The following is a 26,441-nucleotide window of genomic DNA, read 5'->3' as shown; positions in this document are numbered from 1 at the left end:
ACTTACAGACAGCCAGTGAATCACAAGACCTTATCTCCCCAAACCAAGGCCACTTCTGAACACAAGGTTTATACTTCTCCTCCCTAACCGGAGAATAAATAGCTTAAATCACTCTGGTCAGGGAGATAGAGAACCCAATCCCAATGAATGCTATTTGTGCCAGCCAAGCCCAAGGACGGATGAAATCAGGGGAACAAATAACAAAAAACCTGATTAGAACCAGGCAGACCCAAGATACAAGTAAAACAGTGAAGCTGGCCAGGAAACGAGCTCAAACTCCCCTCCATGCTCATCCTGACGCGTCAGCGTATGAAAAGCGCACCTGGAAAGCTGGTGAATGTTCTGCTGGGACCCTCCCCTGAGACTCTGGTCCAAGGAAGCTAAAACCCCTCAGACAAAGGCTACCAGTGGGGGCTCCCTCTAGAGCACGCCCATGCCCCTTCTTGAGCATAAGCTTTCTAGTTCCTCCTCAACTCTAGGAGTCCCCACAAAATTTGCGACTGCGCAGCAGCTGTTCCTCCCCTGAACCTTTCTCCCTCCAAGGCCCCCTCTTCCTTTGACTTCCCAGTGAGCTAACCGCAGCCCCGCCTTGGCTCACTGTTTTCCTCTAACGTTTCTAGGGAACCGAAGCAGAGCCCCACCTAGACGCTCCCCTGTTGCTTCCCCTAGTCCTTCCTTCGTTTCACTGTCCCCAGCTTTAAGCAAAATGTTCCTCTGTCCCCAGTATGTTGAATAAACATACTCTCAAAATCACCTGCACTCAGACTGGGGAATCTTTCCTGCATGAAGTCAAGAACCACGCACGAGAGCCGGCCCGAGGCAGACCCGCTGGGGGCCAGTCCCCTTCCAGGGACGGTAGGTCACAACACAGTGACACTCGGGTAGATGAATGGCAGAGCTCTTTGCGACCTGTAGCTCCAAACGAGAGAACTGGTTGCACCCGGCAACAAGGAAACAGCCAGCGGGAACGGTAGGAGGTGGCTATGCATGGCAGGTGGGGTGAGGTTAGCTGGGTTTGGAGGGCTTCCTGGGGTTTGGGTATTTTGAATATTTCTGAGGACCCAGGGGAGAAAGGACCCTAGGTATCTGGGTGCCTGGCCTTCAGAAAGTGTGTATTATAACCTAGGCTGGTGGAGTCTGAGAAGGAAAGTAGTTGGAGTGGGGGCGTAGCAAATGCCTTTTTGAAAGGAAATGGAGGGTTTTTAGCCACGGTTTCAAAACTGGGTCAAGATGGCACTTGTGAAATATTTTATTACAGCATCACACTCCCTGTGTTACATTCCCTCCTTGTGAAATATCGAGAATGGTTCCTATCTTCCTGACTGGACTCTGACATAGATGAATTTGATCGCATCCCAAATCTTTAAACGTTTGATCAACTACGGCGTGTCGTATGAATCGCACTATTAATCAGAACACTGTTTCTTTACTGTTAGCCACACCATCTTCCACTAAGGACTCCCTGGGCCCATCTTTGTCTCTTTTTCTGTTTTATGAGCTTCTCAGAGGCAGGGATTGTCTTACTCACTCTTTCTAACCGCCCCCGGTCCAGAATCTGAACAAACCCCCAATAAGTCTATGATTGTTTCACTGTCCCCCGAGATGCACAGCCGCTGCCCAGCTTTAATAACTCTGTGATTAATTACACGGGTCTCTGAGAGCATATCAATCATGATTTTTGACGTTCCCCTTGGCTGCAATTCAGGGTTGGAGCCAGTTCCACGTTCCGACCTTCACAGTCCTGACCCCCTGTCCGGGACCAGATCCAGATTCTTTTATGAATCACCTGGCATACTACTTATTTTCTCCCACACACTCCTGTAAAAGTGGCATTTACCACAGCCCCCAGGAAGCAGTTATTTATTATCTGACAAAAAAGAAAGAAAGAAAGAAAGAAAGAAAGAGAGAGAGAGAGAGAGAGAGAGAGAGAGAGAGAGAGAGAGAGAGAGAGAAAGAAAGAAAGAAAGAAAGAAAGAAAGAAAGAAAGAAAGAAAGAAAGAAAGAAAGAAAGAAAGAGAAAGAAAACACAAGCGACAACTCTCACTCATTTGCTTGTTGGTTTAGTTTTGTTTTTAATTTCTAAGAGAGAGATGGGGCCTAGCGCCAGGGCCAGCTTCATGGGCACTGTAAGATTGGAGTTGCTCGAGGATACAGGTGGGCACAGCGAGCAACAGCGGAGTTTATTGGAGGGAATGGGGGGAGCCACAACCGGGGAGGTTAGGACTCAGCCTCCGCTGTCCTTGGGTTGAATTTTATGTGCAGAAACCGCAAGGGGCGGAGGCTGGGGGATGAAAGTGTTCTAGTCTGATTAGATGGAGTTCGTTGTCCTGCAGACTGATTAGTGCTGGCCATGGAGGCTGTGGGCTGTAAGCCAGCCGTTTTTATCGTTGGCCGGCTGTCTCGCCCTCCAGGGCGGCTGCCTCCTGTTGTGCTGGATAGGGTGACTGCTGGAGGCTCCACGAAATGAGGCTGGGGCCACTTTCTCGTTCAGGACTTTCTAGTCCGCCTGAGCCGAACGTCCTCTGCTGGCCTGTCAGGCATGTGACCTGGCAGCAGCACAGGGTCCCCCAGACGGGCCCATGCTTGGTTTATGTTCCACTGTTGCCATCTTGAAATTATTCATGCCTTTTAAACAGTGTTCTCTGAAGGTTGTTGCTGTCCATTCAACACCAACAGGAACCCTCAATCTGGGATGTGGTGAAGAAGAACATTTCATTCATTGCAAACAGCTCAATTGTATTCAGTGCAAACAGCAGGGCTGTTAGGAGGCCCTGGGGCCAGGCCCCTCTTCAGCCAGACAGCTCTGCACTGGTCTGCTCCATTCTGCACCCACAGATATCTTCCCCGTGTTTCAGCTTCAGCTCCAGTTCCCTTTTCATGGGTGGAAAAGAAAAGTGAGCTCTTGCCATAGCTGGTTTGGCTCAGTGGATGGAGCGTCAGCCTGTGGACCGAAGGGTCCCAGGTTCGATTCCGGTCAAGGGCATGTATCTTGGTTGGGGGCACATCCCCAGTGGGGGGTGTGCAGGAGGCAGCTGATCGATGTTTCTCTCTCATCGATGTTTCTAACTCTCTATCTCTCTCCCTTTCTTTCTGTAAAAAAATCAATAAAATATATTTTTTTAAAAAAAGAAAAGTGAGCTCTTAGAGCCAGAAGGGAACTGACTTATATAGAAGTCCCCACTCTGGCCCCTGATTGGTTCATCCTCATACAAATGAGGACTCCAAATCCTTGAAGGTTGATTGGTCCACAAGGCACTGTCCTGATTGGTCAGATTGGAGCTGCTCTGATTGGTCAGTGAAGAAGCCTCCCATTGAATGGGGAAAGCCTCAGTCCTATTGGTGGAAATAGGATTCCAGGAACTCCGTTATCAGGTGGCAGGTGGCAGAAACAGTGCATCGAGGCAGTTCAGTGCAGAGGCTGGTAGTTCAGTGAGGCTTCTCCCTGAAGTGCGATTTGTGTGAGAGGCCCCTTTGTAGAAATGGCTGCCAGGCTCTGTTTTCAAAATGTGAGCCCAGTTAGCTGAGAGCCCTTCTGAGGTGCCTTCTTTCTCAGGGTCCACAACGAGAGGGGCACACATTTCCAGTCTTCACTGGGCTCTGCGAATTATGCAGCTAGTCCTGCCGATCTCATTTGCATATACCTTAAGCTTGTGATGTTAATTTATCATCGAGTCATGTGAGTTTAATATTTGTAAAACCCTCCGTAGCTCAGAAGTTTCCCATTTTCCTCAGGAAATACGTTCTAAACCTCTCAGTGCAGCATGGCATGAAAAGCTTTTTATCTGCTGTTACTTCCTGCGCCTACATTGACACCCCTAAAACCTTCTTAGGCCTATCTCACTCTACTCTGCCCCTCTTCCCTTTACATGTCATGTGAACTTCCAGCTATTGTTCTACTTGCTGTCTCTAAGCCTCACCAACTGCATATGCTGCTCCATCCTCCCTGGGGTGGCCTCCCTGGCCAACTCCAACGTATCCTACAGGTCTGAGCTTAGATGTCACCACCTCTGGGAAGCCCACTCTGATCTCCCCAAAGCTGAGATATGGGGCTCTCACAGCACCCTGTGCTAAATATGCAGTAGCACTTGTCTTGCAAGTATGTTACTTTCTGTCTATTTCTCTGTCTCCCTCATTAAATTGTGAACTCCTTATACATAGAGACTTCTGCCGGGGTCCAACCCCAGCAGGTCCAGGGGTCCCCAAAGGCGTGGACGGAGTCGGCGAAGAAGGAATGACACGGAGACAGCGGAGACAGCGTTCAGTTGATCAGCAGCCTAGCCAGGATCTCCAGCCAAGTTCTGGTCTGGATCTCCAGAGAGGTTCTGCTTTGGATCTCCAGCGAAGTTCTGGTTAGGATCTCCAGCCAGGTTCTGTCCATGTTCCCTCGCTAGGTTCTCCAGCCAGGTTCTGTCTGAGCTCTCCAGCCAGGTTCGGTCACCAAGTTCTAGTCAGGTTCTCTTACCAATTTCTGTAGTCAAGTTCAGTCCAGGATCTTTTGCCATGTTCTCTTCAGCGAAGTTCTTCTGTCTGTAGGTTCTGTGTAGGTTCTGTCTGTAGGTTCTCCTAAGTTCTGTGTTCTAAGTTCTGTCTCTTTCTGTCTTGTTACATCTGTATTTATACCAGTTGATTCAATCCTATCAATCTCTATTCCAAAGGTTAGGGCGTTTCTTATCTCCATTCCAGGGAGTAAAGATTATGTAGCTTAAGCATGATTGTTTGTAGTTAAAGTGATTAATTACCCGCCTGGCACTTAGTTAAGGGGTTTTATTCCCTCCCTAACTTCAGGGGAAAATCCCTACCTGGGGATTCAACCTTTCTCGGAGAGGTGACCTTGGTTAAAACACAGCGCCAAGAACGTGAGCAAACATATTAAGAACCGTATGCCATATATGCCAGGTCCCTTGAAACAGCAAGGATTGACCGGCTCCCGGCAGACTTCTTCATGTTCTCTGAGGTGGCATGAAGGCACTCAGTAAGTCCCCATTCACCAGATGCACTAATGGATGGATGCACAAGTCCCTGGTTTGTTTGGAGAATGCATGAGGAGCCCTATAAGGTTTGTTTTTGTTTTTTGTCTTACCTAGGAGAGCAGTATTGTCATTATTGCAGCACCCTCTGGCATAGAAACGTGGATTCCTTTCCAGTGTATTATTCCTTTCCAACGTATTATTCCTTCCCAATGCATTTTCCCTTTCCAGGAGAGCTAGATGGTAACTCTTGGACTTTCTCAGCCTTTGAGAGGGGCCTGCGGTCTCTCCTGGGGCAGAGCCTTGCCCAAGAGGCTTCAGTGAGGAGACCTCCTTAGCCCAGGACTGTGTGCCTTTATGCAACTCCTGGAGCAAGTGTCTCTGCCTTCACCTTTCCTGGTCTATTCTCCTATTCACCTTGTACAGGGCCCAGCTGATGCCAGCTCCCTACAGTTTTAATGTACTTAGTCCCGCTGCTTTCCCACGGCATTTTTTTTCCCCACCTGTAAGGATCCTGGGCACACGTTCTGTTCTGACTAACCTCATAACGACTTGGGCACAAGCCTCCATGATAAACTTGGAGAGCAGGAGCAGAAGGTTCTAATCTGTGTAGCCTTTAAGTCCTTATGTCTCCCAGTTGCGACTCAAATTAACATTGGGCAATCTGGATGTCTAACAGATAGACTGACATACAAGAACTCCTAGAAAATAAGAAATGTGAAAAAGGAAGGGGAGTGGCTCTCTCTGACAGGAAGGAAAACTTTCTCCAACTCATTAGAGAATATCTGAACGAGGAGGATGCAGGGAGAGAGACACTGGAGGAAAGGACCTGGGTGACAGACAGGTTGCAAGCCCTCACATCCTAAAGGGAAGGAGGGTTTAATTAACATTTGGTAATGAAGCCACCACCGAGTGAGGAATGGGAGGGGAGGGACGTGGGAAACCTGACCGAAAAGGAGGAAGCTAGGCCCAGAGCTGAGGCTCCCAGGGATGAAGCAGGTGACTTGTCTAAACAACTGCACCAGAGCAATCAGTATTCCACCCAAATCTGCCGCTGTGTGAAAATGAGTGACTCAGCTGAGTTCCTTGGGAAGCCTTTGTTCTGGTTTTTTTTTTTTTTAATATATTTCTTTATTGATTTCAGAGAGAAAGGGAGAAGGAGAGAGAGATAGAAACATCAATGATGAGAGAGAATCATTGATCGGCTGCCTCCTGCACACCCCCACTGGGGATTGAGCCAGCAACTCAGGCATGTGCCCTTGGCGGGAATCGAACCTGGGACCCTTCAGTCCACAGGCTGACGCTTTATTCACTGAGCCAAGCCGGCTAGGGCCTTTGTTCTGGTTTTAAGGCCAGTCCTCATATTCTCTTGCATCCAAAAAGAAGGAAAAAAAGAAAAAGCAACTCCAAAGCCACTGCCATTAGGTTTTAGGGAATAAACTTTGCTTACAGATGTAGTATTTCGCTCTGCCTACCTTCTTTCTCCAGCTTCGTCTCCTCAACTTTCTGCCTCTTGTCTTATCCAGAGCAATTTGACATCTTTCTGCAAATTTGCATCTTGAATAGTAAGCTCTCTGAAATGTAGAGAGCGCCTGGGGAGGCACATGAGCTAATTGTCAGCTGAGTCCAGTGGCGGCAGGTATGCTGTCAGCCTGACCTTTTAGCTCAGGCGCCAGGGGGTGGGTTTCACCGCTAAGTTCAACCAGACGCCAGGAATGGACGCAATTATCCGAGCCCAGCCAGGAGTGACAATTACAAAGAAGCCACAAGAACGAAGAATTGCAGCTTGATCTTTAACCGTGATTTCACATGATTTCCTCTGTCTTAAACTATAGTAAAACTTCCTGGAATCATGCTGTATCTAATAAAGGCACTGCACTAGCTCTAGGTCACTGTCTCTCCACCCGAGAACAGTGTCCCACCTGGTCCCAGCTTTCCCTCCTGTCTCTGTGTCTATCTCTTTCTTTTTCTCAATCCCCAGTCACCCCTACTCGGGACGCGTCTGCTCTCTAGCCGTGCTGGTCGCGGCCAAGAGAGAACACTTATACTGAAATATAAAATTTCCCGAACCAGCCAGTCATCTGCCTAAAAGACTCTGAGATTCTGCTGGGGAGGACGAAGCCGGAACTTGCTGGAAGTTTGAGTTTGGAAAGTGGCACTCCCCATCCTGATTCTCAATTTCCATTTCTTCTCAGAGCACGAATGCTTGTCCTATAGCTGGTTAAAAGTGGTTATGGACATAATCAAAGATGAAATGGAAGATTCCAGAGGAAAAAACTCTCCCTCATGTAAAGGAAAACAGAACTCTGCGGTGAGAAAACAAAACAAAAGCCAACTTTCCTGTTTGGTCTTGCTGGCTAACTCCCAGCACCATTTTGCTTAGTATTTCTTTCTTTTTTTTTAAAAAAAAATATCTTATTGATTTTTTACACAGAGGAAGGGAGAGGGACAGAGAGTTAGAAACATCAATGAGAGAGAAACATGGATCAGCTGCCTCCTGCACACTCCCCACCGGGGATGTGCCCGCAACCAAGGTACATGCCCTTGACCAGAATCGAACCCGGGACCCTTGAGTCCGCAGGCTGACGCTCTATCCACTGAGCCAAACCAGTTAGGGCTTGCTTAGTATTTCTGATAGAGAGCCCACACCTGATACCTCTGAGAATGCTTCTTGGGTCACTGTGGATCCAGGGTCAAGCTACACAGTAAGAATGAGACCGTTTTACAGCCTCGTAAAACTAGCCAGTCCTGCACCGAAACCTTCCTTATCTACCATTCCTCTCCTTCCTATAGAGCCTGTCCTTAAGAATTTAAACCCAACCAGTTTTTTTTCCTGCTCCAAGTTTGAAATGAAACTTTGACACATGCTAACAATCTAACTTATCTGAGCTGCTTGGCTTTAAACAGCGATTCAAGGTGTTAAACAAACTCAAGAGTCGGGGGGCTTTGCTAGAAATAAATGATAGATTTATTCAAAGGTCCCAGGGTTTGCAAACTGGCAACCAACTGGGCAATAGAAAAGTGTTCCAAAGAAGAAAGACAAGCTGAGGGTTCTTTTAGTAAAAAGTACATTCCTTTTTTAAAAAAATATGTTAACGATTTCAGAGAGAGGAAGGGAGAGTGAGAGAGGCAGAAACATCAATGACTAGAGCTATTGATCTGCTGCATCCTACATGCCCCCTACTGGGGATGGAACCGGCAACCCGGTTCAAGGGTGCACGCTCAACCCCTGAGCCACACCTGCCGGGCAAAACTACATTCTTCTTTTTTTAAATATATTTTATTGAGAAGAAGGGAGAGGGATAGAGAGTTAGAAACATCAATGAGAGAGAAACATGGATCAGCTGCCTCCTGAACATCCCCTCCTGGGGATGTGCCGGCAACCAAGGTACATGGCCTTGACCAGACTCAAACCCGGGACCCTTCAGTCTGCAGGCCAACACTCCATCCACTGAGCCAAACCGGCCAGGGCCGAAAGTACATTCTTGAGAAGAAATAGTCTGCATTCTTAGCCTCTGCACTGGTCCCAGGGGGTGACCCTCCAGGAGACAGGTAGTTTGGATCATGGGTGTCAAGTGGCCTGGGTACTTGAACATCCTTTCCTCAGTCCTTCGGGGGTAACCAGAGGGTTATCTGGAGGTTTGATGTGTATCAGGCATTGAGGCAGGACTGGAAAGTCCAAAAGTTCAAGTTCCTAGGATAGTTAAAACAAGAATAGAATCCTTCCCTCACCCCTCAACCGGCTTGATTGACAAAAGCGAGTACATTTTTCTTTCTTCACCCTATCCCTCGGAGGGGTAACCTAGGACAGGAGCGCTTACAAACAAAACTCCAGATGGGAGGAAAGAACCCCAAATCGGAGTTGTATCTTTCAGTGCCTCTTAAAGCCCTGTTGCGTCTTGCAGAGCCCTTGTGGCAACAATTGGCTTGATGACTATTTCTTTACTACAGCTGCAGCCCTGACGAAAAACGCTGCCCAAGGCACAGCGAGGGTGTCCTTGACTTACATCCTGTTTTCTGGGAAGAGATGGCCACCGCAGTAACTGAGCTGGGAAGCGGACAGATTGCTCTTGGCGACGTCCACAGCGGTTCAAAGTACCGCAGTTGACCGGAATCACACCCTGCAGTTCTCCCTCCTCCTGCGTGTGTGCAAGATGCCAACAGAGAGAGCACTGCACCAGCAGATTATCCGCAAGATCGGTGCCGGGGGTGGGGTGGGGTGGGGGGTGGGGGGGGCTGTAAGAGAATCTCAGCCCCTGATGGAGTTACCCAAAGAGAGGGGGGAGGCCCGGAACCCCGAGGCCGGCCGACCCGGGACCCGCGGGCGGCGCAGGATGATTGATTTATTTACTCGGTTGGCAGCGCCCGTCGCCGGCTGGAGCCCGGGGTGACATCACGGGCTGGGGCGCGGGTCACGTGGCCCGGGCCGCCCCGCCTCCGCCCGCCCCTCCTTCTCCCGCCGCCTCCGGAGCGCAGGGTCCAGCCGCCGCAGTTGCTGGGAGCTTTCGGAGAGGCGCGCAGCCAGGGTCTAGGGGTGAGTCAACGAGGGGGCCGGAGCCGGAGCCGGAGCCCGAGAGGCCGAGGAGCAGCAGCCCCGCGCGGCGGCCGGAGCGACGCGCCCAGCGTCCCGCAAACTTGAGCGGCGCTCGCGCCCCTGCCCGCGGTCGGAGCGATGAAGATGGTCGCGCCCTGGACGCGGTTCTACTCCAACAGCTGCTGCCTGTGCTGCCATGTGCGCACGGGCACCATCCTGCTCGGCGTCTCGTACCTGGTGAGCGCGGAGGGCCGTGGGGACGCGCGGGCGCTCCTGCGGGAGGAGGCGCCGGGGACCCCGGGGCCCGGCCCGCGCCGCGCCGTTCAGGCCGCGAGTTGGCTCCTGGCTCGGCCTTCGGGTGTCTGATCCGAAGGCCGAACGCTAATCCGCCTCAAGTTACATGATTAGAAACTTAATCTTGGCCGCGGCTGCCCCGGCTCGGCCAACCTGTCCGGGTTCGGGTCAGGGCTGGGAGTTGGGGGCGTTCCAGGGTCCCGGGTGGGCCGGGGCGCGCGCCCCAAAGCCCCGGGCACAGAGCGCGCTGCGGCCGCGGTTCCGGATGGAAGTGCACTTGGTGGCCGGAGACCTCGGGTCTTATCCGAGGAGCACGTGTTTTCCTCCCGACACCCGGTGGGCTTTGTGTCCCCACGGGTCTGGACGGCGCCGTGGGGTGACTGGGCACGTCAGTCACCGGTGCGCCCCAGCTCTGCCCGCACCTGGCCTCGGCTGCGCGCGTTCGGGGCCGAGATGAAATGGTTGAGGGTTTCTGTCGCTCCGTGGACGGCTCCCCCCGCCACCCCGTCTGTTGTAAAGTCCTAGGAAGGGATTTACTTGATTTACTGCCTTCCGATCAGCCCGGGGAAGCCATTTTCCTGCTAATCGACAGGTGATCCCTATTCCTTTCTTCTCAGACCGCAGGCAAGTCTGATTTCCTTCTTAAGGCTGGAACTTTTAAAGATGTTTGTATGGGAGCAACGATTATCAGGGCGGTGAGGAAACCTGAGGCTCCTCCCAGTACCTGCTCCAGGTGGACTGTGGGCACCCCTAGGCTGCGCCAGCGTGGAGTGGGGTCCCCTTGCATTTCAATTTCAGGTTTTGTGACATCTTGATGGAGGGTTACACCTGAGCCACTTTTCAGGTGAATAATACCACTGCATCACGAGGAAATACCTTAAACACGGTAGTAAGATAGCATGCAGGACTTCGTTAGTGAGAACACAATTTTCTTAATGATCAAAATTTTTTGTTGTTGCTGAAAGATATTCAGGATATATATATATATATATATATATATATATATATATATATATACACACACACACACACACACACACACACACATATATATATATGACATATCAAATTGTGTAGTTGTGCCATTTTAAGCAAAACATTTTCTGCCAGCGGCTGTGGTCTTCTCTGTGCTATTTATAGTTTCAACTTTCCTTCAGTGGGTGCCCTGGACACACAATAGAACTTTTTGGCCTTGAAAGGTTTCAGGCAGATCTTTGGTATGTGTGGCGTTTGCTATTGTTCAGTGCGAATGCAGATACTAGTTAGAACCTCAGTGTCTTGACTCAACCCTACCTTTGCTACAAACCAGGAAATCCTTTACAGAAATGTAAAATGACTGTCTAGCAAACAGATAGGAGGAGACTTCAGAATTTTTCCTGCTCTTCCTGATAATCAAGACAGACTCTTTTATACAAACGACTTGTGTCCTCCTTGCAAACATTCAAATTTGCAGACTTGCAGGTACATCAGCGAATGTGATTTGCAAAATCTAGGGCACCGCATTAGGCAAATGCACTTGGTGATGTGATCTATGCAAAGGATCAATCTACTTGAGCCCACTGCTGGCAGTGAGCCAACCGACAGGCTCCGTGTGCTAAATAAAAGGAGAACACTCCGCTGGCTTTCCCCACGAGGGAGCATGCTCTTTGTGGAAAGTGGCGATTGGGGTGCATGTCTTAGCATTTGGAAATATGTGGCCCTGTGAAAGGTTAGAAAACTGCCCAGCAGGTGTAAGAATGCCACTTTAGGGAAACCTAGTTCATGGGAAACCTGACTTAAGTCCTGGTGATCTTTATTAAAAGTATTTTTTATTTCATAAAACAATTTTAGGCTTTTTTAAAAACAGTGAGAGTTTTCCTCATACTTTTACATATAATTTGCTTATTCAAAACTTTGATTTACAGGAACAGTGTTAAGCCAGGGCCACGGAAGAGCCAGGCAATTCTCCCTTCTTCCCCCACCGCCCCTCCTCTCACCAGCCACGTGGCTGGAATGCCATCAGTTATCAGGAAGGGGCAGGTTTTCAGGAAAAAAAGGGTAGGCTTCTGGGAAGATGCTCAAATAAGAGTCCCCTGGAAGGGTTCACCTTAATTTTTATGTAACCCTGTAATTTCATTCCAATTTTTTAAAATTGATTTTTTTGTTTGTTTCTTTAGAGAGGGGGGGAAGAGGAGGAGAGAGAGAGAAAGGAAGAAAGAAAACTTCGATCGTTTGCCTCCTGCACCCACCCCTACTGTACAGGACCACGCTCCAACCAACTGAGCCACACCACTCAGGCCTCTTCCTCCCATTTTGTAGATGAGAAAACCGAGGCCAGGAGAGCTCAGGTGGTTTACAGTAGGTCCCATTGTTGTTCGTAGTCTGAGGAATGTTTTAGTCCAGTGGTCGGCAAACTCATTAGTCAACAGAGCCAAATATCAACAGTACAACGATTAAAATTTCTTTTGAGAGCCAAATTTTTTAAACTTAAACTATATAGGTAGGTACATTGTTATTACCTTAATTAGGGTACTCCTAAGGCTTAGGAAGAACCACACTCAAGGGGCCAAAGAGCCGCATGTGGCTCTCGAGCCGCAGTTTGCCGACCACGGCTCCTGTTTTCACCGTTTTACTTTTTAAAAGTTGTGTGTGTGTCTTTTGTTTTTGCCTTGGAATGGTAAAGGTTTCCTTCGGTCCAGTAACAAAGCATATTGATTCAGGTATTTATATTGGAGATATTTTTATTTGTCTTTGTTTTATTTTTTTCTTTCTTTTATTGAGGCCTAATTCACATGTGGCGAAATTCACAGAAATTCACAGTACAGTTCATTAAGCTGACAAATGCAGGTGCCTGTGTAACCCACATCCCTAGGGAACATTTCCAAAAAGTTCCCTTGTGTCTCTTCCCAAGTTAATCCCTGCCACACACATCCCCACTCCACAGCCGAGTCTAACCCGTTCATAAAAGTGGGATTAGTATTGTGTGTATTCTTTTGTATCTAGTTTCTTTCACTTATAACCATTTATGTTGTTGGGGCATATTAGTGGCTCGTTCCTTTTTATTGCTGAGCGTTACATTATTGTAGGAATATACCGCAATTCGTTTATCCATTTGCCAGACAATGGACATTTGGATCGTTTCCAGTTTGGGGCTGTTATGGATAAAGCTGCTCTGAATATTCTTGCACAAGACTTTTTGTGGACGTATATGTTTTTATTTCTCTTGAGTAAATACCTAGATACGGAATTGCTGGTCATTGGGTAGATAGATGTATGTTTACTTTGTAGGCAAGTGCCAACCAGTTTTCCAACGCAGTGCTGCCATTTTACACTCCAGCCAGCAATGTATGAAGTTCCAGTTGCCCCATCCACATCCTTGTCAGCATTTGGTGGTGTTAGGCTTTTTCATTTTAGCCATTTTGGTGGGTGTGTGGTGGCAGCTCAGAGTGACTTTACTTTGCATTTCCTCATGACAAATGATGTGGAAAGTTTATCTTTGTTTATTGGCCAATCCTATATCTTCCTTTGTGAAGTGCTATTTATAGCCTATTTTGGAGGGTTTTGTCTTTTTTTTAAAAAATATATTTTATTGATTTTTTACAGAGCGGAAGGGAGAGAGATAGAGAGTTAGAAACAAACATCGATCAGCTGCCTCCTGCACATCCCCCACTGGGGTTGTGCCCGCAACCCAGGTACATGCCCTTGACTGGAATCGAACCTGGGACCTTTCAGTCCGCAAGCCGACGCTCTATCCACTGAGCCAAACCTGCTTCGGCTGGGTTTTGTCTTTTTTATTGATTTGTAAGAACTGTCCGTGTTCAAATCTGTAGACAATTTTTGAGTTTATTTGAGCCAAACTGAAGACAGTTGCTGGGAAGCAAAATCTCAACGGATTGAGAAAATGTTCCGAAAAATGGCAGTTTTATCACTGATATTATACATCAAAATCAAAGGGGGAGATGTAAGGGAGGTACCTCATGAAATCCATTGGTGATAGATTCGGGAGGTGGGGGAAACCCCTGGGATTGGATAAGAAGTAAAATGCATAGCCTGGCAGTGGCTGAGTGTTGACCCATCAACCAGGAGGTCCAGGTGAAACCGGACAACCTGTGGGTCCAAGCTGCCCATCACACTACTTGAGCCAATTAAGCAGACGGGGTTGAATCCTGTATGAGCATTTATTCCGATAATGCCGGCGGTATGGGAGAGCAGCAGGTCACCCACGAAAATCTGCTCTCCCCCTCCCCCATAAACCAGATGCTTATATGGGTAGAAGGAGAGAGATTACGTGGGAAAGTCGGAATTACAGGCCTGGGGAAGTGGGCACGGTTTAATCACCTCAGGTTACAAATCGTGTGGCCTGTGGGGGGGGGGGGGTGTTGAAGGACCAGATTACAGGCTGGGTTGTAAAGAGCAGGTGCCTCCAGGACTAGATTGTTTGGGCCATTTCCATAATGATAGGCCGTTGGGGAAAGAAGGATGGGCTGCATTCTGTTGTCAGCGCTCATGTCCCAGAGCATGCAACCCACAGCCAGGTTAGCATGTGCTTGCCCGAATCAGACCAGAACCATCCTGGTTAACAGAGCATGATTAATAGTTCTTATTTCATTTCTTATAACTAATAGCTGGTCCCCAGTATTATATTTCTGCCCCTGACAGAGGTTCGATTCCTGGTCAGGCACATGCCCAGGTTGCCCGCAAAATCCCCCGTAGGGGGTGTGCAGGAGGCAGCTGATTGATGATTCTCAATCTCTCTCCCTTCCTCTCTGAAATCAATAAAAACATACCTTTTTTTTTATGTAGGTGGGTACAGGATAGTTAACAGTCAACAAGGAACACAGTAACAATAACAAGGAAGGGATTTGTGGTCTTCCCTATGGTGCTTTGGGGGCGGAGGAAAGGAAATTACTTTTTTGTTATTCTAAAGCTTGTTATCAGGTATGTTATCCTGATGCAAAATGACAACAAACAGACAGTTCAGGGGAAGATTGACTTTGGTTAGGGAAAAATACTGCCCTAGGACATGACCACCTCCTCCCCCAGCTGCTTTTAGAAAACTACCAGAAACGGTCCTGGTAGTTGAAAGCTTCTGTCTTTGGTACCCGGCATGGGCCATCCTTTATGCATGTTATCCTTTTTATCATCCACCGAGTGTGCATTTCTTAAATCCTCATTCTGAGGCTCCTAAGCCAGGACTAGGTAATAGGGAAACTGAGACAGGTAGTTGAACAGCAGTTTGCAGCCACCTAGTAAATTCTTTCTTCCCTAAGCCAGGACACTTAAGAGTAAATGGTTTGCACTTCTCCTCCCCAACCACCCTACGCAGGGAGACAGGGACAGAAATCTAATTAGTGCCATTTGCCAGCCAGGCTCAAGGACAAATGAAAATAAACCTCATGTTGGCCCATCAGCATAAAGCTGATGAATATTCTGTTGAAACCTTCCCTGAGCCCTGCCCTAAGATTTCCACCTGCCAGAGAGAGATACAAGCCTCGAGACAAAGGACCCAAGGACCCAGCGTGTGCTCTCCTTCCCAGGAGCTTGCTCATGCCCTTCCCCCCTCCCCTCTTCTGCCCTTCTCCTCCTTCCCCCACAGGCATGCACCTCCTAAACTCTCAGGGACCCCACGAGGCTTGCAAGTAGGGCAGCCATGGGCAGTGGCAGGTCATCCCAGGCAACCCCCCTGAGCCTGTCCCCAAGGCCCCCTTTTCTCTGACTTCTTAGCCGAAGCAGCCCGGCCTGGGCTCACTTCCCAGCCCTTCCTTGTTTCACGCCTCCAGCTTTAACACACGTCCTCTAAACTCACCTGGACTCCTGTTGTGAACTTTTTCCTGCACGAAGTCAAGTACCCACATATTATGCTGGCCCTAGGCAGACCCGCTCAGCTCTCTCTCTCTCTCTCTCTCTCTCTCTCTCTCTCTCTCTGTCTATATATATATATATATATATATATATATATATATATATATATATATATATAATTTTTTTTTATTCATTTGAAAGAGAGAGAAAGAGAAAGAGAAAGAAAGGAACATGGATCAGTTGCCTCTGGTACACTCGACAGTAGAATTGAACCCCAAACCTGGGCATGTGCCCTGACTGGGAACTGAAGCCGCCGCCTTCTGGTGGATGGGACGACACTCCAGTCAACGGAGCCACACCAGCCAGGGCTTATCCAAGTGTATTTTAGGAACTTAGTCATTCAGCAGAAACATACTGCATGCACCTCCTTGTGCCAGATACTATTCATAGGGTCGTTGGCCACGTATCAGATGATAGAGGATGAAAGCTGGGAGTAGCTGGTCTCACTGGCTTTATGACCTGGCCTTTCAGATAATCAACTAGTTCACTTTGAAGGTCACGGCTTTTTTGTGTGCCCGAGCCTGATAGGGTCTCTGTATCCCGGGAAGTCCTGGTGCAATAACGATTGATTTCTGTCTGGGCAGTAAAACTGACATCTTGTATTTGTCGAGTGATTGATAGTTGTTTTCAGTGGGTTTTCACATTTGTTCTCATCTAGGCCTCAAAGCTGCCCCTAGGGACGGGCACAGGAGATGGGGATATAGGCTCTTTAAAGATTAATAGTTTCTTTCCAGCTGTCGGTCTGGAACTAGGTCCATGCAGAATATGGACCAACTCATAGTAATTAATGTCATCCTTATTGCCTAGTGCTCCCCATATTACAGGAGATTGTAAAAGGCTGGAAGACTAGGCTAAAGTCTGAACATTACTCTGTAGGTAGTGGGGAGGCCTTGAAGAACTATCCACGGGAGTGATCGGATACGAACAGTTTTTAAGGAAGGTTCAAAGGGCAGGCTGTTTTAAGTAGCTGGGAAACCGGAAAGGGTATGTCACAGGCCTCCAGCTATGGGGTACTGCAGCAGGCACAAGTCTTTCCAGCACTAGTCTTTCATTTGCTAATGGTGCAAAGGATATGGATGGGAATTGTTACTCCTTGGCGAATGATCCAAGTCACGATCCAAGTCTCTGTTGTCAGCCAGACTTTTTTGATCTGCATTCAGAAATTGAATAAATTTGAATAGTGAGGGCTACCGGATTTGTGAGATATCTCCAATAAACCCTTTATAAAAGTACAGCCCCCCCCCCCCATACCCTCCCCAACCTAATATAAAGGATCCCGGGCAGTTCTATAAAAATATTGGCTAGTGAAGATTTCAGTGGTATTTCATATCCTTTTTATATCTCGATGCACATTATAGTAGATATTCATCAGAAATTTTTGAAGACCTGACCAACGTGGTTCAGTTGGTTGGAGCATCGTCCTGTACACCAAAAGGTGGTGGGTTCGATTCCCAGTCAGGGCACATACCCAGGTTGTGGGTTCGATTGCTCCATCAGGGTGTGTGCAGGAGGCAGCCGATGATGTTTCTCTCTCTCCCTCGCTTTAAAATCAATAAAAAAAAATTAAAAAGGAACATTTTAAGGATGGGCTGGCCAAGAAATAAAGATCGCCACCACAGCTATTTTATTAACCATTTGTACGCCGTAAGCGTCTATCGACGCAAGCGGCGGACCTTTTTAAATGAAACTCAAAATATCGTGGCAGTTAACTGGTTAATATTACTCTTCCCTGGCACCCACTTTGTATCTCACTAAACTAATAAAGTGTCAAGTATTGAAGTGGTCCACATGTATTTTGCACTAGGTTGTATGTTATGTTTAACTAAATGTGCAGTGTCTTTGTTTTGTCAGCTTACTTTGAATCTTTGCCAGGAAGGACGAGGCCACAGTTAGTTTCTCCTTTGCCACCCCACCCCCTTTGGTCAGATATATTATTATGTTCATCAAGAGATGATGGAAACAATGTGTGAGCCTTAGCCGCATAATCCCTGCTTTCTCCTCCCTCCCAGCTCCATGGGCTCTTAGAGCTTCTGTAGCCTTAAGAGTTCTTGAAGAGCGATCAAGTGGTTAACCCATTTTACTTAAAGCAAAGTAAAAGTTAAGCAAAGATCATACTTCCTCAATTGTTCTTACACTTTTAAAGGTTTAGCGTTGCCTCTTTGCAGTTGCAGCTTGCAAGGAAAAGTTTTTTTCTCAGGGAAATAATGTGAGGGCCAAAAAATGAGTGAATGAATGCAATTTCAAATTATTAGTGAGCGTAAGTGTGAGCTTATTTCTTTCATTAGCCTTGAGCTGCTAGAATTACGTGGCTCCTTGGTTCCAGAGTGCAGAGATGGTGAAGCAGCCATACTTGGCACATAGTAGGTACTCCCATTTGTGTCGACTAACAACAGAAGGCTGAAGGGTTGCAAAAATGGAGGCATTGTAGGTTGGGGGGGAAAGAAGCACTTATGGGGTCACCCAGGGAAGACCAGATGGGATGCATCAGAATTAGGCCCTTTCTTAGTGCGTCCTCAGCCTTCCTGGACCAGAGATGGGATCTTGTATTTTGTTTTTTTTAATGTATTTTCTATTGATTTCAGAGAGGAAGGGAGAGGAAGAGAGATAAAAACATCAGTGATGAGAGAGAATCATTGATTGGCTGTCTCCTGCATGCCCCCCTACTGGGGATGGAGCCTGCAACCCAGGCATGTGCCTTGACCAGGAATCGAACAGTGACCTCCTGGTCCATAGGTCGATGCTCAACCACTGAGCCACGCTGGTTGAGCGCTTAATGATTTTTATTAGAGTGAAAATCTGATTCTCAAGAAAGAAAAGAAATGAAGGTTATGACAGCCTCAGACGAGTACCTAAAAGATCATGATTTCTTCTAACCCTTTGATACTTGTTTTAAATACAGTTTATGTCTCGATAGCCCATCCTAAACTAGGCTGTGGGCTCGGCCTGTCTCTTCACATTCAGAGGCCCAGAGTGTTCTTTAAGACATACTTGTCTCCCCTTCGCCACCATCCCCTCCCCGGAGTGTCCCCCAGGCCCTTGGACTGCGTTCCTCTTTCTGGTCTCAACCCGGGAACCATCCTTTGCCTCTGTTCGCTGTCCAGACACCTTTCCATTTATCGTGTGGACCCTGGATTCTTGGAGCATATAGTGGCGCCTCAGCCCGCGAGTGAAGATCAGAACGCAGCCGAGTCCCTCCAGAGATACTGCGGTAGCTGCTGCTGGGTGGCAAGTCGGTTTCATCTCGCTTGCCAGCCTCCTGTCGCCGGGAGCGCGGCTGTCCAGAGCACTCCCTCGGAAAGAATTCTGAGCCTGCTGACAGGTGGCTGGTTGGCAGGACCGGCCAGGGCTTGTGAATGCAATGTGGTGACTTCTTGGGAGGAGCCTGAGTTACTGGAAAGACCGTGGTGATATTTGTAATCAAAGGACCCAGGATCGAGTCCATAATCCTGGACCATTATATGCGCTTGATCAGGCTTTCTCTGAAGTCCAAGAGTCTCCATCAGTAGCAGCGGTTCTCAACCTGTGGGTCGCGGCCCCTTTGGGGGTCGCACGACCCTTTCACAGGGGTCGCCTAAGATCATCGGAAAACACATATTTAATGACATACTGTTTTTGTGATTAATCACTATGCTTTAATTATGTTCAATTTGTAACAATGAAATTGGGGGTCACCACAACATGAGGAACTGAATTAAAGGGTCGCGGCATCAGGAGGGTTGAGAACCACTGGTCTATAGAATAGTGTCATAGAGGAGGAAGAACTGCTTCAGTGATACAGAGTGGTATGTGTGGTGGGCTCTTCATCACCCAGGAGGAAGACATGCTGAAAGGATGGCGGTTGTGGGCCACAGGTCAGTCCAAGGGCTTTGTTGAATATTAAAATTTTGCCTGTTGAAATGGGGTTCTAATAGAGGTACAACTTCCATTTTACTGCCTTTTTAAAAAAATATATTTTATTGATTTTTCTACAGAGAGGAAGGGAGAGGGATAGAGAGTCAGAAACATCGGTGAGAAACATCGATCAGCTGCCTCCTGCACGCCCCTTACGGGGGATGTGCCTGCAACCAAGGTACATGCCCTTGACCGGAATCGAACCTGGGACCCTTCAGTCCGTAGGCTGACGCTCTATCCACTGAGCCAAACCGGTTAGGGCTCCATTTTACTGCTTTATCTTTTTACCTCTGTATGTAACTTAGAGACTGCCATATTGGCTGTAATTAATACTCTAACAAAGGGGTCCTCAAACTACGGCCCGCGGGCCACATGCAAATACAAATATTGTATTTGTTCCCGTTTTGTTTTTTTACTTCATAATAAGATATGTGCAGTGTGCATAGGAATATTTTCATAGGTTTTTTTTTTGTTTGTTTGTTTTTTTTTAGGTTTTTTTTTTTTTTAAACTATAGTCTGGCCCTCCAACGGTCTGAGGGACAGTGAACTGGCCCCCTGTTTAAAAAGTTTGAGGACCCCTGCTCTAACTCATAGTTAGATTATAGTTCTAACTTTGAGTTAGATCATAATTAGCAGAGTAGTTCATTTTTATGCTTTTGTTTCCTTGGACTTTCTCTTAACTTTTAATTCTTTTTAAAAAATATATATATTTTATTGACTTTTTTACAGAGAGGAAGGGAGAGGGATAGAGAGTTGATCAGCTGTCTCCTGCATGCCCCCTCCTGGGGATGTACCCACAACCCAGGTACATGCCCTCGACCGAATCGGACTTGGGACCCTTGAGTCCGCGGGCCGGTGCTCTATCCACTGAGCCAAACCGGTTAGGCTTAACTTTTAATTCTTAGTCACTTAGTCTGATATCCTAAAATGAATTGCGCTGTCATCTTGGTCTATCAGGACTTCCAAAAGCCTCTTGCTTTCTGTTAACAAAAGTCACCTCCCTGTGAAGTCTTCTTGCCTAGTGTGTATAGTAGCAGAGCAGAATTCCTTTTCAGCCAGTGTATTCGACTGTCTTCCCCACTAGATTATAGGCTACCTCGAGGGGTTTGCCCTAATAACAATGTGATGCTTAACATAAAGCCAGGCATGTATTTGTTGCCTGATAGATAATTTTTGAATTGATTAGTGTATTAGAATTTACTTGGCTGTTGACATGTGTTTACCCCACTGGACTGCTAATCCTTGGGGGGAAAGGACCACGTCTTACTCATTTTTGCGTAGCCCAGTTTTAAGTAGAGTGTTGGACACAGTAGGTGTCTTCCTGTGTTCAGGACATTGTATTTGAAAACTGAAGAAGTGATTTGAGGCGTAGTGTGATCTCGTTATCGACTAAGGGTTTTGGTAGCTTCTGATAGGGTTCTGGCATCTGGGGATCTCCTTAATCCCAGCTCAGGATTCAGAGGACGCACAGCGGGCTGTGTCTCTCTCTTTAGTCTCCTCCACTTCTGTTCACCTTCCTTCCTTTATGTCCCTCAGGGTCTCAATGGCAAAGCCCCGGGAAGTGTGCCCTCCACCCCCCAGCCAGCAGGCCTCGTGCTCCAGGTTTGGGCACCCTGGCCCAGCAGACTGTCAGGGGTGCTGCTCAAGCCTTTGCTCTCATCATCTTTCCTGGAAATCAATAGATGCCCCGGGGTATTGCTGCCTTGTCTGGGATCTTGCTTTGCCCATTAATTCTTCACTTCCTTGTCAGTTCTCTAAAGCCTTCTCACAGGCATTTGCTTACATTTCATCCAGATTTTCTAGTTGTCCTCAGCGCACCTAGTTCGTATCACTGGAAGTGGCGGATCCCTTCATTGTTATTATTCTCTTTTACTCCGACATTTCTCCCCAATTATGCCTATTTCCAAGTTTTGACTTAAATGCCAGCCAGGTTTGTTATTGGTCATCTTCTTATCACTATTGTTTCTCTGTAGAGAGTCAGGTTGAATAATAATTTTCTATAACATTTTAATAATAACATTCTGTAATATATTTAATAATAATAATAATTTGTAGTATATTTTGTAATAAAGCTTAAAATATCTTTGAAGCTTTAAATATTTTTTCCGGACTCTGAAAACAGACACTCTGGAAAAATATAAAAAGGCATAGTGATAATTAAAGGTACACGTCATCTACAAACCTACCACTTGGTTTATAACATTGTATGTTTTAGTGTTTTTAGTCTGTTATCTATACATGTGAGCATATTCCAAATGTAAGTAATAAAATTCTAATCAGAGAACATTTTTAGACTGCAGTTTTCATTTAACATTAGAGTACTGTGAACATTTTCTCGTCGTTAGTGTTTTTTGAATATGATTTTTTAAAAAAATATATTTTATTGATTTTTTACAGAGAGGAAGGGAGAGGGATAGAGAGTGAGAAACATCGATCAGCTGCCTCCTGCACACTCCCCACCGGGGATGTGCCCACAACCAAGGTATATGCCCTTGACCGGAATCGAACCCGGGACCCTTGAGTCCGCAGGCCAATGCTCTATCCACTGAGCCAAACTGGTTAGGGCTGAATATGATTTTTTGATGCTTAGTTGGGATTCTGTTATTCGGTTGTAATGTTATTTAGCCATTCTCCTACTTCTGTTTCAAGTTTTCATAAAAGATAAGTCTGCAGAGATCATTTTTGGACACAACTTTCTGTGCCAGTTATTGTGTCATTACTCTCAGTGGGTTTGAGTGTTCTTTTTTTTTTTTTTTTTTTTATTAAAATATATTTTTTATTGATTTTTTTACAGAGAGGAAAGGAGAGAGACAGAGAGTCAGAAACATCGATGAGAGAGAAACACCGATCAGCTGCCTCCTGCACATCTCCCACTGGGGATGTGCCCGCAACCCAGGCACATGCCCTTGACCGGAATCGAACCTGGGACCCTTCAGTCCGCAGGCCGACGCTCTATCCACTGAGCCAAACCGGCTTCGGCGGGTTTGAGTGTTCTTAAGTTTCTTTTATTGAGGCTTTGAAAAAGGGATAATTACATTTTACAGTTTCCCTGGTTTAGATTCAAGCTGAAAGTCTCGCTGTTCATCCAGGACAGTGGTTCTCAACCTTCTGGCCCTTTAAATACAGTTCCTCAGGTGAGCCAACCATAAAATTATTTTTGTTGCTACTTCATAACTGTATGTTGCTACTGTTATGAATCGTCATGTAAATATCTGATATGCAGAATGGTCTTAGGCGACCCTTGTGAAAGGGTCGTTCGGCCGCCAAAGGGGTCGCCACCCACAGGTTGAGAACCGCTGATCTAGGATCTGATATGACAAGAGTGAAGTGCACTTTGGATTCCAGGAGGCTCTATGAGGAACTAGATAAATGCCGCCTTAAGTAATTGGGAGAAAGTTGAATTGAGTTACATATGGAAGTAATCATTGTCAAGAACAAGAAAAAATATGTGACACCCCAGGAACACTTTGTAAACAGAATAGGAACAGTGTGTACACAACCTACCAGAACGGACGAAGCAAGTCCAAATGTACCCTCAGTGAGCACTAACTGAATGGGAAATTAAATACACCCTCTCTTGCTTTTCCATGTATATTGGCTGTGGCCATTACATAAGCTGCTGCTGGCCGGCCTTACCATCTTCCTGGTTCTCATTTGTGGTGACATTTCATTCTTAGAACTGATGATTGGGTAATTTTAATTTTCTCTCTTTGGTGAAATACTTCTCACCCAGTGTTTGTGGGCCTTTCACTTTAATTGACCTTTTCCATCTGACCCTGCTCAGTTAGCTGTTTCCATGGCTTGTCCTGCCCCCGCCCCCTTCCTTGCACAGACCTGGGTCCTCCTGGATCACCCTATCACCCTGCTGCATTCACATCATCCATGGCGTGCCAAATTCCACCCAACAGTTGGGGTTTTGCATAGTTATACGGTAAATATGTGTCAACACACCCCTTCTATTATGAAATACTCTGTGATTAAAAGAGCACAGTGGTGAGTCATATGTGCCGTGTACTGACCTTACCATCACATCTTAATTTTTTTTTATTATATTTTTATTGATTTCAGGGAGGAAGGGAAAGGGAGAGAGAAACATCAATGATGAGAGAGAATCATTGATCGGCTGCCTCCTGCACGCCCCTTACCGGGGAGTCGAGCCCACAACCTGGGCATGTGTGCTTGACTGGAATCGAACCTGGGGCCCTTCAGTCTGCACGCCCACACTCTATCCACTGAGCCAAACCAGCCAGGGCCATCATATCTTCATTTCGTCGTCTTTCTCTGGACTGTCTCATGAACAAGGGCACCTGTAAGGGGGCGTGGCCCCAGGACTGTGATCTATGGCTTGTGAGCACAGAGAGAAGGGCCATCAGGCTAGTGGAACAGCAGCCAATGATAGTTACGGGAGCAGCTAGGGCACAACCAGGTGTGGGTACCAGGGCCCACTCTGGAGTGAGAAGAACACACCAACCCGTAGCCAGGACAGCGTCGTCAGGAATGATGTGATGTGTTCAGGACTGGACACAAGACTAGGTGGCAATCCGCTGTCAGAGCGCGAGGAGGAGGCCTGGAAACCAAAGGATGAGTACAAAGAGGATCAGAGGCCAGATGGACTTGGACGCCTGCACGTACTCTTCAACACACTGTGTCTAGAATCCGCCTTGTCAGAGTCCTTCACACGCTCTTCCTTATTTCTGATGATGACAAGATGTATCTGGTCGCCCAGGTTTGAAATCTGAGAGTCTTGTTTGCTTCCCTTTATCTTTGCATCTAGCCACTTTCTAAGTCTCTGCAAATTCCACCTCCTTGTGGACAAGCCTTGGGTTCAAACCAGGGCTCTTCCACACACAGGACCTAGCATGGTCCCTTAACCTTTCACGCTGACGTGTAAGATGACAGTTAGAGGTGAGTAGGTGCCACCTTATCAGCTCTCAGCCGGACTATTGCAGTGGCTTCCAGGTGGGTTCCTCATCCACGTTAGCCTCTGGTCTCCTCCAACTTGAACTTCTGATGACATAGCTCTGATCATGGCAGATCGCACCTCAGAAACCTTTCCGGCATCTTCATTAACTGTGAACAAAGCCCCAAATTCCTTCCTGTCCTGGTGTGGAGGACCCTCTACCATGTGGTGCCGCTTGCATTCCTAGCTTCGCTCCCTAACTGTTCCATCCCTATACTGTGTTCCAACCAAGTTGGGCCATTTGCTGTTTTTAGCACAGGCTCCTGTCCAGTGGCCTTGCTCATATCTGAGCTTGTTCTTGATGCCTCTGAGGTTCCCGCACCTTCTCTGCTTCCCGGGCCCTGTCCAAATACTACCCCGGTTGCACCTCCCAGCGACCCCTCTCAGCCATAGGCCTCAGTAATGTCTTCCTTGGAGCTTCGGCTCCTTCTCTGAATTTTTGTCCTGTTTACTGCTCGTTGCTCTGTGTTATTTGGGTCCGTGACTTGTTTAACTTCCTGTTCTCAGTCCTGGAGAGTTCTTCCTAAGCGCTCAGCAAATGCCTGGTCTGTTATAGGCAGTTAGTAAGTGTATTGCCAGTAAGCCAGGCAAGGGCATAGCAACATGCTGATTAAGGGGTGACAGGTCCCTGGGAACTGAAAGGACAGGAAAGCCCTGAATAACCCTGGCTCAGGAGAGCTGATGCCAGCCAAGACCTTTTCTATGGTTCTTGCTGAGGTGTGAAGAGGCGAGGGAAATGCCCTGGTCGGGTAGCTCAGTTGGTGAGAGTGCCTTCCCTATATGCCAAGGCTGCAGGTTCGATCCCTGGCCAGGGCACATACAAGAATCAACCAATGAATGCATGAATAAGGGGAACAATAAATCGATCAGGGGGAAAAGGAGATAAGGGAACTCACTTGAGGGGCTGTTATATGCCAGTCACTCTGCCAGGCTTTTTACCATAAATTTTGCATGTGAACGCCCATCGGATCTCATTCTTCCTTCGTGTTCTCCACTGGTGTCCTGTTACACTTACACAATCCATCTCCACACCCAGCCCTGTGGGATGCCCAAGTCTGGACCTTCTGAGACTAGACAAACCTTACCACCTCCTCACTTTTCCTCTTTCTCTTACCCTCCCTATACCCCCCTTCATGAATGCACAGCCCGTGAATCCCAAACGTACGTCTTTCCCTTTCAGCCGTAAAGCTGACCTCATTGTGAGGATATTTTTTTCCATTGGTTTTTCAGAGAGAGAGAGTGGAAGGGCAGGGGAGAAACAGAAACATCGGTGTGAGAGAGACACGTTGATGGGTTGCCTCCTGCACACGCCCCAACCAGCGCCAGGGATCGAGCCTGCAACCCAGGAACGAGCCCTTGACTGGAATTGAACCTGAGACCCTTCAGTCCATGGGCCAATGCTCTATGAGCATTGAGCCAAACCGGCTAGGCGGGCATGGGCAGTGTTCTTAACCCTGAGCCTCAGTTCTTTCATCTATAAAATGGGATAATACAGCACCTACTTCATTAGGCTATTGCAGGGAAGATCCACATAAAGCACCTAGCACAGTGCCGGAGTGTTTTCCATGTTGAATCATTAGTAGTGATGCTGTTTTTTAAGATAGAGAACAGAATAAGAAGCACAGAGGTGGGAGATCTTCAGGAAGATGATTTCCTCTCAGATGAGCCGAGCTTGAAGTGCCCAAGGGAGATGCATTCGGCAATACCTAGGAGACAAGGGTGGGCCCGGGACAGAGAGGGGCTCGTGTGCTACTGCAGGATCCAGGATCCTGGCTGTGCCACTGAGCTTGGCACCCCTCTCTGACCCTTTCCTGCATCTCAGAACTCTGCCTGAGCTTGTGAAACACGCCTCGTCACCTGCAGACACTCACTCATGCGCACGTACGGGGCTAAGTGCTGGAGGCCCGTGTGCGTTTCCAACCGCCGGCTGCTGCGGGTGCTCGTGCTGGGTGTT

The 26,441-nt window shown here is 47.5% G+C and overlaps 1 protein-coding gene across 1 annotated transcript in view; it reads left to right on the top strand.

Moving 5' to 3' along the window:
- The first annotated feature begins 9,415 nt into the window (after positions 1-9,415).
- The window catches only part of LAPTM4B (lysosomal protein transmembrane 4 beta), a 35,340-nt gene continuing 18,314 nt past the window's right edge, over positions 9,416-26,441 (top strand). Inside the window, exon 1 of the mRNA XM_059672152.1 lies at positions 9,416-9,738. Coding sequence (XP_059528135.1) covers positions 9,640-9,738 — 99 coding nt within the window. The 5' untranslated portion in view covers positions 9,416-9,639. The remainder of the gene's footprint in view (positions 9,739-26,441) is intronic.

Source organism: Myotis daubentonii, chromosome 17 (genome assembly GCF_963259705.1).
Source record: "Myotis daubentonii chromosome 17, mMyoDau2.1, whole genome shotgun sequence".
Taxonomy (NCBI): Eukaryota; Metazoa; Chordata; class Mammalia; order Chiroptera; family Vespertilionidae; genus Myotis; species Myotis daubentonii.
This window is presented reverse-complemented; position numbering and strand designations above follow the sequence as displayed.